The sequence below is a fragment of the Rhinopithecus bieti genome, unplaced genomic scaffold, assembly GCF_001698545.2.
Source record: "Rhinopithecus bieti isolate Rb0 unplaced genomic scaffold, ASM169854v2 scaffold_11161, whole genome shotgun sequence".
NCBI classification, from domain to species: domain Eukaryota; kingdom Metazoa; phylum Chordata; class Mammalia; order Primates; family Cercopithecidae; genus Rhinopithecus; species Rhinopithecus bieti.
Window position 1 is genome coordinate 1,463,946 of NW_016806937.1, and position 19,818 is coordinate 1,483,763.

The 19,818-nt window shown below is 51.0% G+C and overlaps 2 protein-coding genes across 2 annotated transcripts in view; one reads left to right on the top strand and one right to left on the bottom strand.

Moving 5' to 3' along the window:
- Positions 1-4,570, top strand: part of ARL2BP (ARF like GTPase 2 binding protein) — a 9,105-nt gene extending 4,535 nt beyond the window's left edge. Inside the window, exons 4-6 of the mRNA XM_017878843.1 lie at positions 748-833; positions 1,372-1,468; positions 3,117-4,570. Coding sequence (XP_017734332.1) covers positions 748-833; positions 1,372-1,468; positions 3,117-3,218 — 285 coding nt within the window. The 3' untranslated portion in view covers positions 3,219-4,570. The remainder of the gene's footprint in view (positions 1-747; positions 834-1,371; positions 1,469-3,116) is intronic.
- A 3,059-nt stretch (positions 4,571-7,629) lies between these two features.
- Positions 7,630-19,818, bottom strand: part of PLLP (plasmolipin) — a 28,501-nt gene continuing 16,312 nt past the window's right edge. Inside the window, exons 2-4 of the mRNA XM_017878844.1 lie at positions 13,417-13,590; positions 9,999-10,121; positions 7,630-8,576 (exon numbers count right to left, since the gene is read on the bottom strand). Of these exons, the coding sequence (XP_017734333.1) occupies positions 8,460-8,576; positions 9,999-10,121; positions 13,417-13,590 (414 nt within the window). The 3' untranslated portion in view covers positions 7,630-8,459. The remainder of the gene's footprint in view (positions 8,577-9,998; positions 10,122-13,416; positions 13,591-19,818) is intronic.

Consider the following 19,818-nt stretch of genomic DNA (forward strand, 5'->3'; position numbering starts at 1 on the left):
TTTTGAGACGGAGTCTCGCTCTGTCGCCCGGGCTGGAGTGCAGTGGTGAGATCTCAGCTCACTGCAAGCTCTGCCTCCTGGGTTTACGCCATTCTCCTGCCTCAGCCTCCCGAGTAGCTGGGACTACAGGCGCCCGCCACCTCGCCCGGCTAGCTTTTTGTATTTTTTAGTAGAGACGGGGTTTCACCGTGTTAGCCAGGATGGTCTTGAACTCCTGACCTTGTGATCCGCCTGTCTCGGCCTCCCAAAGTGCTGGGATTACAGGCTTGAGCCACCACGCCCGGCCCGGATTCTGTCATCTAAGAATCCATTTCAGCCTCCAAGACTTTATTTTCTTAACACAGAAGCATGACATAAACAAACCTGCCCAGAAGGAACCTGTGACTGCCTCCATGTCCATATGTTCTGTTTACACAGATGCCCTCTACCTAGGAGGCAAAGCCTCCATTTATTGCATCCTGCACTGGGTTGTGGGTGTGGGCACTGTGCTACTCACTGTCTCCACCTGTGTCAGAGCATTCACCCTGCTACAGCATCATTATCAGCTAATGCTTCTCTTCCACACCAGGCTGAGTTCTCCAGGACAGGAGCTGTGTTTTGGTCCTCTTTGGTATCCTTGGCACTCAGTGTAGGTTGTGGCACACAGACCTCAGGAAATGTTTAGGAAGGGCTGGAGGGCAGGCTTTCTGAAAAGAAGTCTTGTTTTCCCAAAGTGTGGTCTCACCAAAATCCTTTCCACTGTTGCAGATTTCTTTGGTAGAAAAATATATTGAAGAACAGCTGCTGCAGCGGATTCCTGGGTTCAACATGGCAGCTTTCACCACAACATTACAGTGAGTTGAGCTTGACTGATTTTTGTGTTTTGTTTTCTCACTTTCTTCCTTCCCTAGGCTGACCAAAAGACCTTCTTGTTTTGTTTGTTTTCCTGTGCATGCCCTTGGTGGTTAGGTCCCATCAAACCTTTTAATGAAATCTTGAAAAGACCAGGCAGTGGCTCACACTTGTATTCTCAGTGCTTTGGGAGGCCAAGGGAGGAGGATCACTTGAGCCCAGGAGTTCAAGACCAGCCTGGGCAACATAGTGAGGCCCCAACTCTACAAAAAATAAATTAGTTAGGTGTGGCGTTGCATACCTGTCGGCCTAGCTACTCAGGAGGCTGAGACTGCAGGATCCCTTGAGCCCAGGGGTTCAAGGCTACAGTGAGCTATAATTGCACCCCTGTACTCCTGCCTAGGTGACACAGCAAGACCCAGTCTCTTAAAAAAAAAAAAATGCAGGGGGTGGGGCTGGGGTGAGGGAAAGAAAAACAAAAGCAATCTTGAGGACTGTCTCATCATTCATTCACGAAACAGCCATCTGTTCCATTTGCAGGCACCATAAGGATGAAGTGGCTGGTGACATATTCGACATGCTGCTCACTTTCACAGATTTTCTGGCTTTTAAAGAAATGTTTTTGGACTACAGAGCAGTAAGTTACTACTGCCTATTTATTTAGCCACTTTGAGCCACTTAGAAAGTTCCAGGTAGAAATACCGAACACAAACCTCCCACGCTTCCCCCATCATTCTCCCTTCAAACTGGCCAGTATCAGTCCAGCAGCTGATGAGGCATCAGAAGAGTGAGTTGCTATTCTACTGTGGCTGGGACCTTCTCATGTTTTCATGAACGAAGCCCCAGGTACCATCTTAGAATTCCTAATCAGAAGGACAGAACCCAAAAAGCAGGTCTCAGGTCTCATTCTGCCTTGCCTTTCTTTTTTTTCTTTGAGACAGAGTTTTGCTATTGTCACCCAGGCTGGAGTGCAGTGGCACGATCTTGGCTCACTGGAACCTCTGCCTCCCAGGTTCAAGCGATTCTCCTGCCTCAGCCTCCCGAGTAGCTGGTACTACAGGCACCTGCCACCACGCCCAGCTAATTTTTGTATTTTTAGTAGAGATAGGGTGTCACCAGGTTGGCCAGGCTGGTCTCAAAACTCCTGAAGCATGGTCCGCCTTGGCCTCCCAAAGTGTTGGGATTACAGGCATGAGCCACTGCACCTGGCCCTGCCTTGCTTTTCTTACAATGCAAGCTCTTTATAAGAAAAATAGGAGACTGGATATGGTAACTCACACCTATAATCCCAGCACTTTGGGAAGCTGAGGCAGGCAGATGGCTTGAGCTCAGGAGTTTGAGACCAGCCAAGGAAACATGGCAAAACCCTATCTCTATGAAAAATACAAAAATTAGCTTGGTGTGCTGGTGTGCACCTGTAGTCCCAGTCAGCTACTTGGGGGGCTGGGTGGCAGGACCGCTTGAGCCCAGAAGGTTGAGACTGCCGTGAGCTGTGATTGCCCCGCTGCGTCCAGCCTGGGTGACAGAGTCAGACCTTGTGTCAAAAAAAAAGAAAAAGAAATGGTGTTGGGTATGGTGGTGCATGCCTGTAGTCCCAGCTACTTGGAAGGCTGAGGCAGGAGAGTCACTTGAGCCTAGGAGTTTGGGGCTGTGTTGCACAGCAGTGATGCCTGTGAATAGCCACTGCACTTCAGCCTGGGCAACATAGCAAGACCCCTATCTAAAAAAAGAAAGAAAGAAAAATGTTTTCCAGTGAAGGGAGGTACATTTTAAGAGTGCACTTTAAGAATGACCAGGGCCAGGCTGGACACAGTGGCTCATACTTATAATTCCAGCACTTTGGGAGGCCAAGGCAGGAGAATCACTCAAGCCCAGGAGTTCAAGACCAGCCTAAGTGACATACCAAGACCCTGTCTCTACAAAAATAAAAAAGTTAGCCAGCTGTAGTGGTGCACACCTGTAGTCCTAGCTACTCAGGAGGCTGAGGCAGGAAGACCATTTGAGCACAGGAATTCCAGGCAGCAGTTAGCTATGATCAAGCCACTATGTTCCAGCCTGGGTGACAGAGCAAGACCCTACCTCTTTAAAAATAATAATAAAAAAAAATTAAGACTAGGGCAGGCCAGTATTGAGCAGAAATGCAGAATAACCAATAACCTGTGTTCCCTTCCTATGTACTCTGGAGGTCCACGTTCCCACCTTCAGCTCTGCCTTCGCCATATCAGAGGCAAGATTCCAAGCCAGGGCTCTTTCTAGTCCTTCCTTTTGGTTGTTTTCTCATATAGGAAAAAGAAGGCCGAGGACTGGACTTAAGCAGTGGCTTAGTGGTGACTTCGTTGTGCAAATCATCTTCTGTGTCAGCTTCCCAGAACAATCTGCGGCACTAGGTCCTACCTCCAGCCAATGAATGGGATCATTCTGGATGTCACCAGCCCAATAGGCCCAGCTCATGATGACAGAACACATCTTGGAAAGACTGACTCTGTTATGTAACTCATTTATGTTAAGTATTGATAGGTCAAAACCAAAAAGACCTAACCCTCCTGGACCTATTTCTCCTGAAACACCTCTTGTATTCATTAACCATAGTACTCCTCCCCTCCTCAAGTAGACACCTCTCTCAGGAGCTTCTGGGTCAGACGCCTCTGGAGCGAGCCCATGTCAAGCACTCCACCTGGGGGGTCCTTCCCCAGCATACCTGCTGGTGTGTAAGTGTGAACTAACCCACTGCCACCACCCTGTGTTCCAGCAGCCTCTACATGAATCTTTGTGCACTTGCACCTCTTTTTCACATGGGTCACAGTTTCAATACTTCAGCTGCAGTGGGGTTCCTGATTTTTATCTAGGGTGTTACTCAAGCCCGGCTTGAGATTTCGGAATCTCCTGTGATCATATCTTGTCTTGGCTGTAGGAATCAACAGAAAGAGATATCCTCTACATAAAAGCTCCATATGAAAAGCTACTCCTAGTCTTAACATTTGCAGTCCTTGTGTCACTGTCTTCTGGTCCTGATGTAGTCCCACTGTTTCTAGATGTCTCTTTTAGCATTATTTTTGGGAAAAAAATATATTTTTATAGATGAATACTCAGGCTAACCTAGTGGATGTGATCTTGGAACTTCCATGATTATCCACTTAAAGATCAAAGTATTATATGCTGTGTGCTTTTTAGGTGTTAGTACTGTGAAGGCAAAAATGCTTTCTACATTGGCATTCGTTCCTATTTTACTGGGCACCTATGAATGTATGCTGTGTGCTAGAAATAGACTAAAACATTCTTATAGCATGTTAGTATGTTTGCTGAAAATCCTTTCTGTATAAACCAGTTTGTAAGGTTCTCTGGGTTAGGTAGGGACTCTGCAGTTTCTTCCTGTCAATATATCTCTTACTAAGATGGTGTTCCACTGTCCAGCCCAGCATGAGTAGCAGGTAGGGCACAGCTTTACTGGCTGTTTGTATGCTTTGGTTTAGTGCAATGTGTGGTAGATTACTTATCGGAAAACATATATGTCATCTCTAGAATGAAGAAAAAGCATAGTAGTTCAATTCCCAGTGTGTCCCTTTGATTTTTTTAATAGTAAAAATAATCTGTACAGACTTTTCACTTGGCCATTCTGGTTTTAAAGGACAAGCTATAAGCTTTACCTAAGCTCTGTTTTTCTGTACTGATGTGTCACTTATTAAATACTTTTGTACCATGAGTAAAATTTGAGGTGTTTTGCAAGAACCACCATTCTCAATGAGTCGTACTCTTTCTTGAACGTAGCTACTGCCATCAGGTTATTATTGCTTTGGTCTTTTTTTTTGGCGGGGGAGGGGGGTGCGGCTAGTCAAGTAAAGCAATGGGAGTAGAGAAAGAACAAAGAAATCTGCCACTGGTTGTGATCTATTAGTTATAAACACCACTGCACTCGCACCAGCCCACTTTGGCCCTTTAAAATCACTCTCAGAGCCAGCTTTTCAAAATACCACCTCTCCTGGGCTTGTTTTTTCCCTTGCTTTGTCTATAAATGAGACTGTCCACCTCAGCCCAGGCAGGTTGGGGGCACTTGCTAAGACCTGTGGACCAGCCTGCCTGCTTGAGAAAAGGCCAGTGGACAAGACCAGAGATTAAATGATGAAAAAACGACAATAAAGGCAAATTGATTTTTCACCCTTTTTTTTTTTTTCTTTTTTTTGGGGGGGGATGGAGTTTTGTTTTTGTTGCCCAAGCTGGAGTGCAATGGTGCAATCTTGGCTCACTGCAATACTCGCCTCCCGAGTTCCAGTGATTCTGCTGCTTCAGCCTCCCAAGCAGCTGGGATTATAGGTGTCCACCACCAAGCCCAGCTAATTTTTGTATTTTTAGTAGAGACAGGGTTTCACCATGTTGGTCAGGCTGGTCTTGAACTCCTGACCTCAGGTAATCCACCCGCCTCCCAAAGTGCTGGGATCACAGGTGTGAGCCACCATGCCTGGCTGGTTTTTCACCCTTTCTGCTCAGTAAAAAGGAGGCAAGTCTGTTGTCACTTAATATTATAAGTAGAAGTTCTGATTTATCTTAAAATAAACTGGCAGCCTGTCTCTCCATCCACAGACACTTAGACTGTGATGTCAGGTGCCACCTTTGATGGGGCTCCCACCTGGCCTGGGGTGAGGAAGCCCCAGTCCTCTTGCTTAGGACTCCTCCCCAATGAGAAGCAATAGTCACGCAAACTGCTGAGCCTTAGCATTGACTGAGCGCCTTTAATGTTCCCCTGAAACAGGCTTTTTGATTCATGTCGGAAACATAAGAGGGGTGAGCTCTCCAACTTGCCTGCGATTTTGTTTTGCATTTAAGTGCACTGTCCTTCCTTAAAACCAAACTCTTATAACTTACTCCTGGAAGGACTAATTTATTATTCAAACTCGGAGAGACTTGAGAGTAAAAAGTGATGGTATTAATATTTATACCAGGGCCAGGTGTGGTATCTCAGCACTTTGGGAGGCTGAGGCGGGAGGATCACTTGAAGCTGGGAGTTTTACGACAAGCCTGAGCAATATAGCGAGACCCAGTGTCTACAAAAAAAAATCAGCCGGGCGCGGTGGCTCACGCCTGTAATCCCAGCACTTTGGGAGGCCGAGGCGGCCGGATCACGAGGTCAGGAGATTGAGACCATCCTGGCTAACACAGTGAAACCCCATCTCTACTAAAAACACAAAAAATTAGCCGAGTGTGGTGGCACGCACCTGTAGTCCCAGCTACTCGGGAGGCTGAGGCAGGAGAATCGCTTGAACCCGGGAGGCAGAGGTTGCAGTGAGCCAAGATCACACCACTGCACTCCAGCCTAGGTGTCAAAGCGAGACTCCGTCTCAAAAAAAAAAAAAAAAAAAAAATTAGCTGGGCATGGTGGCATGCACCTGCAGTCCAAGCTACTGAGGAGGCTGAGGTGGGAGGATTGCTTAAGCCTGGGCAGTCAAGGCTGCAGTGAGCTGTGGTTGTGGCACTGTACTCCAACCTGGGCAACAGGGCAAGACCCTATCCCTTAAAAAAAAAAAAATTGGCCGGGTGCGGTGGTGGCTCATGTCTGTAATCCCAGCACTTTGGTAGGCTGAGGCGGGTGGATCACGAGGTCAGGAGATTGAGACCATCCTGGCTAACATGGTGAAACCCCATCTCTACTAAAAATGCAAAAAATCAGCTGGGCGTGGTGGCGCTCACCTGTAGTCTCAGCTACTCAGGAGGCTGAGGCAGAAGAATCGCTTGAACCCAGGAGGCAGAGGTTGCATTGAGCTGAGATCATGCCACTGCACTCCAGTCTGGGTGACAGAGCGAGACTCCATCTCCAAAAAAAAAAAAAAAAAGAAATTATACCAGGATAACAACAGCACAAACTGGGCTTGTCCCAGGTGGACTGGGACATAGGTACTGGATTTAATCTCCCATCCCTGAGTAACAGAGTAGCTCATCTGCAACTGTTTGAACTTAGTTACATTTTAATTCCCAACTTTTAAAAAGGGACCAGAGGCTGGGGCGGTGGCTCATGCCTGTAATCCCAGCACTTTGACAAGCCCAAGTGGGTAGATCACCTGAGGTCAGGAGTTAAGACTAGCCTGGCCAACATGGTGAAACCCTGTCTCTACTAAAAATACAAAAATTAGCCAGGCATGGTGGTGCATGCTTGTAATCGCAGCTACTTGGGAGGCTGAGGTGGGAGAATCGCTTGAACCCAGGAGGGGGAGGTTGCAGTGAGCCAAGATTGTGCTATTGCACTCCAGCCTGGGCGCTAGAGTGAGATTCCATCTCCAAAAAATAAAATAAAATAACAAATAAAAAGGGTACAGAGGGTGCCTAGAAATGCTTTTATCTTATTGTTCAGAGAACGTTGCTCTGTGGTCTTGGAAAAATAAGCTCAGGAGTACTCAGCTGCTTTCCTCTGCTGTCTCTACCAGCTCTGAGTAGGCAGCATGGCCAGCCACCTTGATTATATGACCTCCAAGCTTCACAGACCTTCAAGGTAGGTGATATTATTGAAATCTTTCATTTAGTAAGCTCACCTAACCTGCTCAAAGCAAGGGTGACTAAGTTATTGTCAAATTGAATCACTTGTGAGAATAAAAGGCCGTGCTATTCTACTTATGCCAGCACAAACAGCATAAACCAGGACTGTTCTAGACCCAGCAAGCAGGAAGTAAAAGCAGCTTTCCTTGGTCAAAGAGTTGGCAGGTGGTGCTGAACGACTCCGGAACGTGAACTGCCCTGCAGCAGGCATCTTCTACAGTCAAGCTGAGGTCTCCTGGAGGTTACAAGCACCTGCAAAAGTGATTCCCCAACATCTTGTCCAAATAACTTCTCTTATCTTTTTATTAAAAAAAAAAATAAAACAGTCACCACCAACCACATGACAACTTGCCAGGCAAGGCCTCACTTCCCTCCCTCCTTCGCGTCCCGTGTGCCTAGTCAGCAGGGTCAGGGAGACAGTCAGCACTAATGTTAGCTTCGCCCAAAGGCAGTATTACAGAGAGAGGCTTGGGAAAGTGAAGGAAACCTGGACAGGCTTTTCAGCATTGAGAAGTCACTTAAAACTGATTTGTTTCCAGTAACTGGTATGTCTAAAATGCAGGGAGGGAAGACCATGCTGTCAACAATCATAACCCACTTTTTACAGGTTGGCTCCAGGGAGAGGTCGGTTGGAACAGTGTTTAAAGGAAGGAGAGTGGTTTCATAAGCTTGCTCAGCTCTCCTGGAACGAAGACTAAGATGCTACATGTTGCTTGTTAGGCTTATACTACGGTGGGTCTGGGGCTGCAGGTCAGGAGTCCTTGTTAGTGCATTTAGTGCTGGTGAGAAGGGTAGGCCCCAGTCTTGGACGCTGAAGTCCTCTAAAGACAAGACAGAGACACAGCCTCAGATCCCCCGTCACCTTCCACTGAATAAGGGGGATGGAGAGGAGGTCTTAGTGGTTGGCCTCCTGTAAGCCCAGATGCCTGCCAGCCTGGGCCTGCTTCCTTAGCGCTATGAGAGCTTGTGTCTGATGGGCAGAGAGGAGCAAGTGCAGTCGCTCTTGGGTTGACTTGGTGCAGGGCTCCCCAGCTTCGGGCTTGCAGGGTGACCCTGCTCTGTGACCCAGCAGCGGCTTCAGCCCCAGAGAGGGCCGTGGCACAAGTGGTTTAGGCATAGCCACCAGCCATTTGACTGGTGGCTGCATTGCTGCCTACTCCTCGCCAGGCCTGGTAGCTGAAGAAGGCACTCACTCCATAGGCGATCATCACCAAACATGCAAAGAACTGAAAGAGAGGCAAGAAGGGTGTAAGGACCAAGAGGGTAACAGTGACACAAGCTCCAACCAGATCTCAGGCCAGGCAGGAGGGGTTTTGGCAGCTGCACCATCTCACACTCAGCCAGATGCATTTCACAGCTGTTTATCATGGAGCTGATGAGCACCAGGGTCCTGGGATGCCAACATTACCTTCTAAGCACGGGAAACAGCTAAGAACCACAGGCGGGGCCTATCAGATTGTGACAAGGACAATGAAGGACAAGATAAGAGTGACAGAGGGGACATCTCACAAGGATTTAGTTCTAAAAAGACAACATTCAAAGGCCACCCTAGGAATTTTTCTAGAACCAGTTCACACCTCTATACTAACACCCGCAGCCACATTCAGAAGCTCCCTGTCTCTGTCCCCATCACTGAATTTGCTGATTTCAAAACTGCCCTCATCAGGAAGAGTAAGGAACCAAATGAGTGCCCATCGAGGCCCTGCCCTCCCCTGGGCTTGGCCGTGGCTCCAGGCCCGGAGTCCAACCTCTCTGAGCGGGAGCCTCCTGTCTGTCAAAAGGGACTGGTAGTCCCTTCCTCTCCCTCACTGTGGGTGCCGCAGGATCTTGGGAGGAGATGGTGTGCAGGGCCTGGTGGTGTGAAGGGTGACAGGCGTGGAGGGGACTGCAGCCACTTCACTGGCCACCTGATGTGGGCCTGGAGTCTGGGTTTCACGGGAGAGCCTATGAATCTCCCAGAATGGTTTAAACCAAAAGGTTTTTGCACGTGCACTTGTCAGTGGGAGAGCATCCAGTTTTTCACATTCGCCAAGGGGGCACGTGACCCTAAGTCAGTGTGGCACAGTTGATTTACAACAAGGTTCCATAGTTAACCCAGGCGGGGTGTGGTAGCTCACACCTATAATCCCAGCACTTTAAGAGGCCGAGGCATTTGGATCACCTGAGGTCAGGAGTTCGAAAGACCAGCCTGGCCAACGTGGTGAAACCCCATCTCTACTACAAATACAAAAATTAGCCGGGCGTGAGACTCCATCTCAAAAAAAAAAAAATAGCTGGTGTGGCAGCATACACCTGTAGTCCCAGCTACTTGGGAGGCTGAGTCAGGAGAATCACTTAAACCCAAGAGGCAGAGGTTGCAATGAGCCAAGATCGCGTCACTGCACTCCAGCCTGGGCAACAGAGCGAGACTCCATCTCAAAAAAAAAAAAAAATAGTTAACCCAAAACTTCCATTGCCCACCACACATCACTCCCCACTGTTAATTATGGAAGCCTGGAGGCAGCCCAGCTCCCCTCTGAGACCCACTGAGCACTCAGGTGACAATTTCTCAGGAGCTGACAGGTGCCTGGCCTCAGACCAAGCAAGCAGCGTGAGTCCTGGGGCCGAGACCCTGCAGACCACCGAGGGAGCCTGGGAAGCAGACTCACCGAAGCAGCCGCACGCTGGTTATACGGCCGGGTGCCCCTCAGGGATGTCAGGTCAACTGCTGCAGAGCAGGCAATGAAGGCGGTGATGTAGAGAACGGTGGCGCTGATGTTAAAGATCATTAACTGCAGGACATGGGGGTAGGGAGTGGGGAGAGAAAAGGCTTAAGACACAAAGAGAGGCTGGGCATGGTGGAATCACACCTGTCATTCCAGCACTTTGGGAGGCTGAAGTGGAAGGATCGCTTGAGCCCAGGAGTTAGAGACCAGCCTGGGGAACATAGGTAGGCCCCATCTCCACAAAAAATAAAAAAGGTAGCCAGGCATGGTGGCGCACGCATGTGATCTCAGCTCCTTGGGAGGCTGAGATGGGAGGGTCACCTGGTGCCACGAGTTGGAGGCTGCAGTGAGCCATGATCACACCACTGCACTCCAGCCTGGGTGACAGAGTGAGATCCTGTCTCAAAAAAAAGACACACAGGAGACCAACAGTTGGGGCCTCTTTGTTCCCACTGGCACACCCCTTGAGTAGCCACTGGAAGGGGACGCAAACACCTGGGTCTTTCCCACCAACAGGGCCTCAAGAGGCCGTGGTTTCCAGGGGTCAGCCTATCAAGCCCTGGTCCCCAGGAAGCCTGCTAAGCAGGGAGCATGAATACACCTGAGGCTGGGGAAGGGGAATGACAGGAAGGCCTCAGTGATGGGGTAGGGGCCGTGCCAAACCCATTCCTCACAGAAAGAGGCCAGTCCATTACCCATCTCTTTGTACCAGCTAAAGAAACACAGGCCACTCCTCCAAGTGTGGCCCAGGGCCAAGCCCAGGCCATCCCTGGTACCACTGCAAGGTTTGGCTCTGTGGCCAGTCCTGGGGCTGGGCCTCACATCCCTCTCTGCCTCCAGGGGGAAGAATCTTTGTCTACCTTTTGGCCACATCCTAAGCTCGAGGCTCTAAGCAAATGCCAGGGTCAGAACCAGGAGGACCAGGAGGACCAGATATTCCCAGCTGGATACAGAACCAGACTGGCAGGAAGGGGCCCTCCCTCTGCTGACAACCAGGCCCCAATCCCTCATCTCAAACGCTTGGCCCCAGGAGCCCATTTACAGTCTTCAAACGCATGGCCCTCAAACATTCATTCAGTTTGTCCAATATACCTTTTAAAAATTACCAACATTATAAAATTAGATTTCATGAAAACCTGAAAACTTCATGTAAAAATTTCGTATTAAAAAAATCTTGGCCAGGTGCAGTGCCTCATGCCCGTAATCCCAGCACTTTGGGAGGCCGAAGGCAGGCAGATCACTTGAGGTCAGGAGTTAGAGACCAGCCTGGCCAACATGGTGAAACCTCGTCTCCAATAAAAACACAAAAATTAGCCAAGAGTGGTGGTGAATGCCTGTAATCCCAGCAACACAGGAGGCTGAGGCGGGAGAATCACTTGAACCCAGGAGGCAGAGGTTGCAGTGAGCTAAGATTACGCCACTGCACTCCAGCCTGAGCGACAGAGTGAGTGAGACTCTGTCTAAAAAAAAAAAAAAGAAATCTTAAGATATCAAAAGATTCTGCGCCAAGGGGGTTGCACTCCCACTAGCAACAGATGAAGTGAGTAGAGGCAGCTTACGCTGGGCAGATGGATGCTGGCTTCTCCAGGGTCCCTCCTGACCCAATTCACTCACATATCTTGCCTGGATCCTGTAGGGGTCTGCAGCCCCCATGCCAGAAAATCCCAAATTGGCCATGCTAATCCAGCCTTCTCTAGATGCAATTAAGCCCTCTCTGCCCCATTCGTTGAGGGTCCAGAAGCACAAGAAGCAATGCCCTGCCATCGTGGCAGAAAGGAGCCTCCTTCCATTAACAGCCACGGCTGGAGCCCCAGATCCGCACCTAAGAGACACACAGGCTTTTATCTCCAAGATTTCTCTGTTAGAGGCTCCTGGGACATGAGGGAGGGGTGGACCCTGAGCCCGGAAATCAGGGTGCCGCCTCCTTGCTGCAAAATCTTCCCTGCAAGCCCAGCGACCCCTGCAAACGCTGCCTGTTTCTGCCAGGGACGTCAAGATCTAACAAACCCATTCTGTCTTGAGGATGACTCACGTTTCCTCGGTTTAAAAAGTCATTGAATTCCAAACAATGCTGCCTAGTCCCAGCCTTGCTTGTCTTACAATCATGTGCCTTTCTCGCCTCTCTTCTCACTGAAAGCCTCAGACCCCAGCTGCAGGGGTTTTCCGGGTCAGAGGAAAAAAAAAAACCAGCAGCTTTCTGTGTGTCTGGCCAGGGTACTTCCCATGACCGCTCTCAGCCTTGTGTCCTGGGAAGACTGTCCTGGGGCAAACCTGGGGAGACCAGCCTCTCCCAGGCCTCAGAGCCTCACCTGCAAGCAGCCGGGTGCCCGAGCTTGTCCTGCACACTTGAGGCCCTGGCCTAGGCAACATCTGACAGCTTGCCCCCAGCCTCCAGCCACAGGGCTGCCTGCCTGGGCCCGCTAGAATCTCACAAACCCACACAACACAGGCACAAATTCTGACCACCCGGAGAAGGAAAATTTTTTTTTTTTGGAGGTGGAGTCTTGCTCTGTCACCCAGGCTGGAGTACAATGGCGCGATCTCAGCTCACTGCAACCTCTGCCTCCTGGGTTCAAGCAATTCTCCTGTCTCAGCCACCTGAGTAGCTGGGACTAGAGGGGTGCACCACCACAGCTGGCTAATTTTTGTATTTTTTGTAGAGATGGGGTTTCACCATATTGGTCAGGCTGGTCTCAAACTCCTAACCTCAGGTGATCCACCCGCCTCAGCCTCCCAAAGTACTGGGATTACAGGTGTGAGCCACCACACCCAGCCGGGAAAAATATTTTTAAGATTCCAAATGGCCTCTTATAAATCTACTCAACAGCCCCTCACTTCTACTCTCCTCCTGGGACAAAGTCAAGCCTGTGTCCTTCCTGGCTCATGGTTCCCCAAAAAACCGTACACCTAGGCTGGGCATGGTGGCTCACTCCTGTACTCCCAGAACTTTGGGAGGCCAAAGTGGGAGACCTGCTTGGGCCCAGGAGTTCAAGACCAGCCTAAAGTGAGACCCCCTCCTCTACAAAAAAAAAAAAAAAAAATTAGCAGGGCATGGTGGCACGTGCCTATAGTCCTAGCTACTGGGGAGGCTGAGATGGGAGGATCACCTGAGCTCAGGGCTTCAAGACTGCAGTGAGTCATTATCAAGCCACTGCACTCCAGTCTGTACATAGTGAGACACTGTTTTGAAGGAAAAATAGAAAAACTGGACCCCTGAACCATCAATCCTTACCTCCACCCCTGGCTCTGCAGACCAGCTTAGATCAGTGAGGATGTCAGGAGACCCCCTATACCCTGCCACTTCTTTTAGGGAAAGTCACGTCCTGTCATAGCCACTTCCAGTACCCCCACCCAGACTCACCACCAGTGGCCAGGGCACCATGTACAACTTCATGTGCAGCTGAAACAGGTAGAGAATGAAGAGGATGATTGTCACCAGCCAGAGGAAGACAGCGACGAACATCACCCAGCCATAGGCCGGGTACAGGTGGTACGGGGTGTCCGCAATCAGCGCCCACACCAGCAGCCCCAGCACCTAGGAGGGTCAGACAGGGCAGGGTCGGCCAGAGATGCGGTTTCATTTCTCATCTAGCTAAGAAATATTGGCCAGGCACAGTGGCTCATGCCTGTAATGTCAGCACTTTGGGAACCCACGGTGTGATAATCGCTGGAGGCCAGGAATTCAAGACCAGCCTGGGCAACAGAACAAGTCCCCATCTCTACAGAAAAATTAAGGCCGGGTGCAGTGGCTCATACCTGTAATCCCAGCATTTTGGGAGGCTGAGGTGGGCGGATCACCTGAGGTCAGGAGTTCGAGACCAGCCTGGCCAACATGGTGAAAGCCTGTCTCTACTAAAAATACAAAAATTAGCCGGGCGTGGTGGTGCGTGCCTGTTATCCCAGCTGCTTGGGAGGCTGAGGCAGGAGAATTGCTTGAACCTGGGAGGCAGAGGTTGCAGTGAGCTGAGATCACGCCACTGCACTCCAGCCTGGGTGACAAAAGCGAAAATCCATTTCAAATAAATAAATAATAGCCAGGTATGGCGGTGTGCACCTGTGGTCCCAACTACTCAGGAGGCTGAAGTGGAGGATCACATGGGCCCAGGAGTTAGAAGCTGCAGTGAGCCATGATCATGCCACCACAAGCCAACCTCAGAGACAGAGTGAAATTGTCTCAAAAACAGAAAAAATTCAAAAAAGGAATGTTGATTTGGCTCATGCGGTACACCACTGTACTGGGGCCCTGACCTGTACTCACACTCCTCTTCCAGGTCTCAGCTGAGATGTCAGGTGCTCCAGGACACCCCTACACCTCCAGCCTGCATCCCAGAGCCCTTGTCAGTGCTCACAGGGCCCCCCAGGCACCCACCATCCAGGGCCACAATTGTTCCCTGCCCCAGACTGCGAGCTCCACGAGGGAACGGCCGTGGCTGTCTCACAGCTGCGTCCCCACACCCAGCACAGGACCTAGGCCCTGCCAGGGGCTCAGTAAAAGCTGCTGAAAGAAAGTTCAAGTCACCACAGTCCCAGAGGCAGGAAGACAACAGCCCTGTGTCCTCCCTCCCAGCTGGGCCCAGCAGAGAACATCACAAGGGCCTCTGCCTGACACCCCACGTCTCTGGCTCTCCCAGATGCCCTTCTATACTGGTATTGCCATCTCACAGGTGAAACTGGGCCTCCAGGAAGCCAAGGGGCCTACCTGTCATGCCGTTCCCACGTGGCAGGATGGGCCCGACCATCCCAGCAGAGCATGGGTAGTGGCTAACAGCATGGACTCTGGAGCCCAGCTGCCTGGCTTCAATCCCGGCTCTCCTTACCAGTTGTGTGGCCTTGGGCAAGTGTATAATCACCCTTGCTTATCAAATGAGTATAATGATCATTCCTACCTCGTAGAACTACTGTGAGGACCCACAAGTTCATGTACATAAATGACTGCAACAGAAGTGTTTTTTTTATTATTATTCCACAAGTCCAAGGTAGACTGCACAGGCCCCAGTCCTCACAGCCACAGAGAATTCTCTGTAGGCAGGTTTGTCGACTCACCATGCAGACTGTCTCTGGTGCGGGCCAGCAAAGGGCCAGCAGGGGCAGGGCCCGGGGAGCTCCTGGAGGCCCCCCAGAGGCACCTCGGATGTGGCCATCCTGGGCCTCCCCAGTCCCTCCTACCCACCCCCACTTTTCCATGAGGGCACTCTCTGGGATCCCTGGCCACAGAGAGGACACAAGGGTCTAGCTTTGGAGAAAGGCTCCATTGCCAATGAAGCCACACAGAAGTGTCCTCTTTTTCCCCTGGTCAGCACCCAGGTACATGGTACCAAGGCTGCGGAGTGACCTTGCCACCAGCCCAAGGCCAAGTCAGTGGGATCAGAGAAGCGGTTCCGGAGCAGGGCCCTCCTCTGGCTGCTAGGCTTTGGAGACAGAAAGTCCTGGCTGCTTCCAGGAGCTGAGGGGTGCCGCCAGCCCCTAGAGGACCTGAGGGCCCCAGGCCCAGAGCACAGCTAGAGCTGGGGTGCCTGCCAGGCACCCCACCCAAAAGCACCCTCGCTGAGGACCAGAAGGGAAGCTCCTGCATGGATCCCTGCAGAAGCCAGGGACAAGACTGGGGCGCGCCTGTAGCTGAGCTGGCCCAGGGAGCCCTCAGCCCTCACAACCCTCCTTCCTCCACCTCCTCCCCATCCCCCAAGGGTCTGGCTCAGGAAGGGTGTGGCCCAATGGGGAAGTGGCAGGTGGGGTCTGGAGCTTGGAATTCAAAAGCCGTGTGGCTGTGTGACACTGACCGAGTACCTTCCCTGCTCTCCGAGGAAGATTCTGGGTTTTGTTCATTGCTATATCTTCAGTGCCCAACAGTGCCTGACACATAATATACGCGAAATACACAATGTGCTTAGGAGCTAACAATCCTATTCATCCGTGACAGAGATCAGAACTCTGCACAGGTGCTGTGTATTAAAAGAGGAAGCCGGATGGCCAGGCGCGGTGTCTCACGCCTGTAATCCCAGCACTTTGGGAGGCTGAGACAGGCGGATCACGAGGTCAGGAGATCAAGACCATCCTGGCTAACACGGTGAAACCCCATCTCTACTAAAAACACAAAAAATTAGCCGGGCGAGGTGGCAGGCGCCTGTAGTCCCAGCTACTCGGGTGGCTGAACCAGGAGAATGGCGTGAACCCGGGAGGCGGAGCTTGCAGTCAGCCGAGATCGTGCCACTGCGCTCCAGCACTCCAGCCTGGGCGTCAAGCAAGACTCCGTCTCAAAAGGAGGCTGAGGCAGGAGAATGGCGTGAACCCGGGAGGCGGAGCTTGCAGTGAGCTGAGATCCGGCCACTGCACTCCAGCCTGGGCGACAGAGCAAGACTCCGTCTCAAAAAAAAAAAAAAAAAAAAAAAAAAAAAAAAAAAAAAAAGAGGAAGCGGGGGGGCTGGGTGTGGTGGCTCATGCCTGTAATCCCAGCATTTGGGGAGGCCAAGGTAGGAGGATTGCTTGAGCCCAGGTGTTCAAAACCCCATCCTGGGCAATATACAGGGAGCCCATCTCTACCAAATAATTTAAAAATTAGCCAGGTGTGGTGGTGGTGTGCCTGTGGTCTCAGCTACTCGGGAGGCTGAGAGGGGAGGACCGCTTGAACCTGGGAGGTTGAGGCTACAGTGAGCCATGACTGTGCCACTGTACTCCAGCCTGAGCAACAGCAAGACTCTCAAAATAAACTAAAATAAATAAAATTAAAATTAAGTAAAATTAAAATTAAATTAACAAAATAATAAGAAGCAGGTGTCCATCTGTGAATTGCCCCTGGCCTTGCCCCGCCCCCCAACCCAAGTAAGGGGCTCAGCCCAAAGTAGGAGGCCCAGGGAAAGTGTCCCTCTCTCCAAGGCTCAGCAACTGCTCCTCCCCACACTGGGGTGAAGCTCCAGGGACCCATCCCCCCCACACACAGCTACCTGCCCGCCTCTCCCCTACACACAGCACCCTGCCCGCCTCTCCCACACACACAGCACCCTGCCAGCCTCTGCTGCCCGTCAGCACTCTCCTTTCACCGCCACAAGCAGGCCAGGTAAGGGTAGGGAGGTGAGGAAGCCAGGGCGGAGCCGCACACTGCTGTCACACACCAAGCTGGGGGCAGAGCCCTTACCAGTGTGGACCCAGGGCAAGATGTCTCACAACAGCCACACCTGGAGAGGCCACGAACCCCCAGAGCCGGGGAGGAGGCCAGTGTTCTGAAGGAGAACAAACACTTCAGGCAGCACGCCTCTGTCCCTTCTCCAGGTGAGAACTGGGCGTGTCCTGGATAAACAATTATTTTTTCATTGAAAGCCAGTTCTTTATGGGACTCTGCTGCCACTGTGTTGCCTGCTTCCAACTAACTAAAGGAAAGTCAGAAAATGCAATGGACCAAAAATCAAGAAAAGACCAATTCAGGTTTCCACTATCATACGCCTATCAATCACCTGTCCCATGACTCACAGCCTAGGCCACAATAGCCCCTCAATGCCCTCCCACTCTGTGCCAGACACGTCTCATTGATTTCTCCATCACCAGACCCTCCTCAAATGTTCTGTTTGTTATCCCCATCTTCCAAAGGGAATCTCAGGAGGCGATGTGCCTGTGGTGACTGTGGGTAAATGATAGGGCAGGAGGCTGGGTGCAGTGGCTCACATCTGTAATCCCAGCACTTTGGGAGGCTGAGGTGGGTGGATTACTTGAGCTCAGGAGTTCGAGACCAGCCTGGGCAACATGGGAAAACCCCATCTCTACCAAAAATATAACATTTAGCTGGGCATAGTGGCATGTGCCTGTGGTCCTAGATACTTGGGAGGCTGAGGTGGGAGGATCAATGGAGCCCGGGAAGTCAAGGCTGCAGTGAGCTATGATCGCACCACTGTACTCCAGCCTGGGTGACAGAGACCCTATCTCAAAAAATAAATAAAAATTTTAAAAGGATAGGGAAGGGCAGGAACCCAGATCTGTGCTTCCTTGGAACCTGCGCTACTATGAGTTATTTAGTGAAGCGTGAAAAATGAGGACACTTCAGCTGGCTCCAAGAGCTAGGCTGGGCTGGGCACCCAGGCTCCCTCCGTCCCTGCCCTGCCCTGCCCTGTGCTCTAGCCCCACCCCTGGTTTCCAGATCAGCGAACGCAGCGTCCAGATGAAGCTGGAGGATAAGCAGTGGGAATTTCTGGCGTTCTTCTGGCTGTGCTGCCTGGCTCTGTGCCTGGGGAGCCGCCTCGGTTTCTGCCCTAGAACAAGGAAGGTTCTTTCCTGTATTTGAACCACACAGACTGGTTTCTCCTGGTCCCTGAGCTCCCAGCCCAGTCCCCCCAGAGAGACCCTGCTCAGGACAGGGCACCCAACACAGGCCTCACTGTGGGCATCTCTCTGGGTTCATACATTTAACAAATGTCTATGGAGAAGGGGAATGGGGGTGGCAACGGGGTCATGGTTGCAATTCTGGATAAGGGGCCAAGAAAGATCTCACCGGGAAGGTGATGATAGGCAAAAACCCAGGGAGGTGACGGAGGGGCAGGGAGGGTGCCATGTGAGTATCTGGGAACAGAACTCTATGCCTTCACCTCTGGGCCCTGTAGGTCTCTTTCTCTTGCTTACGTGTTCATCTGTCCCCGAGTTTCTCTGGAGGTGTCTACACCAACATCTAAGTGTCTCTCCCCTACACACACAGGAAAACCACATCCTCCCCTCCTTCCTAGCTCTCTGAGGTCCCTGCCATGCCTCCCCAGACAGGTCCTGCAGATAAACAAAGGGAACTGTCTGGAAATCTCAAGGGCACAGGGCCTTTTTTTTTTGCTTTTCTGAAAACCTGAAGAATTCGGATTAGGAACTTTTTTTTATATATGAAGACTACAGTGTCAAAAAGGACCTTTGCATCTTCAAAGAATTTCCAAACAATTGGGTAACGAAGAGATGTTTTTGTTAAAACCACCTGCAGGATCAGAGAGAAGATTCATCACAAATGCCTGACCAAGAGGCACTCCTCGCTCCAGCGAAACCCTGTTATTACAGTTTTCCCAGAAGCTGCCAACACTGACAGCCAGACAGGCCAGGTTCCTGCAGGGCGTGTGCCCTTCAATGACTCTAAGGGAAGTTTTTTCTCATCTCTTGTTGTGGTTTGCAATGTGTTCCCCAAAATATGTTCAAGTTCTAACCCCTAGTACCTGGGAATGTGGCCTTATCTGAAAACAGGGTCTGGCCAGGCCTGGTGGCTCAAACCTGTAATTCCTGCACTTTGGGAGCCTGAGGCGCGTGGATCAGTTAAGGACAGGAGTTCGAGACCAGCTTGGCCAATATGGAGTAACCCATCTCTAGTAAAAATACAAAAATTATCTGGGCATGGTGGCGGGTGTCTGTAGTCCCAGCTACTCAGGAGGCTGAGGCAGGAGAATCACTTGAACCCAGGAGGCGGAGGTTGCAGTGAACTGAGATCACACCACTGTACTCCAGCCTGGGGGACGGAGCAGGACTCTGTCTCAAAAACAAAACAAAACAAAACAAGGCCTGGCGCAGTGGCTCACGCCTGTAATCTCAGCACTTTGGGAGGCTGACGCAGGCGGATCACCTGAGGTCAGGAGTTCAAGACCAGCCTGGCCAACATGGTGAACCCCGCCTCTACCAAAATACAAAAAATTAGCCAGGCATGGTGGCACGCACCTGTAATCCCAGCTATGTGAGAGGCTGAGACAGGAGAATTGCTTGAACCCAGGAGACAGAGGTTGCAGTGAGCCGAGATCATGCCACTGCACTCCAGCCTGGG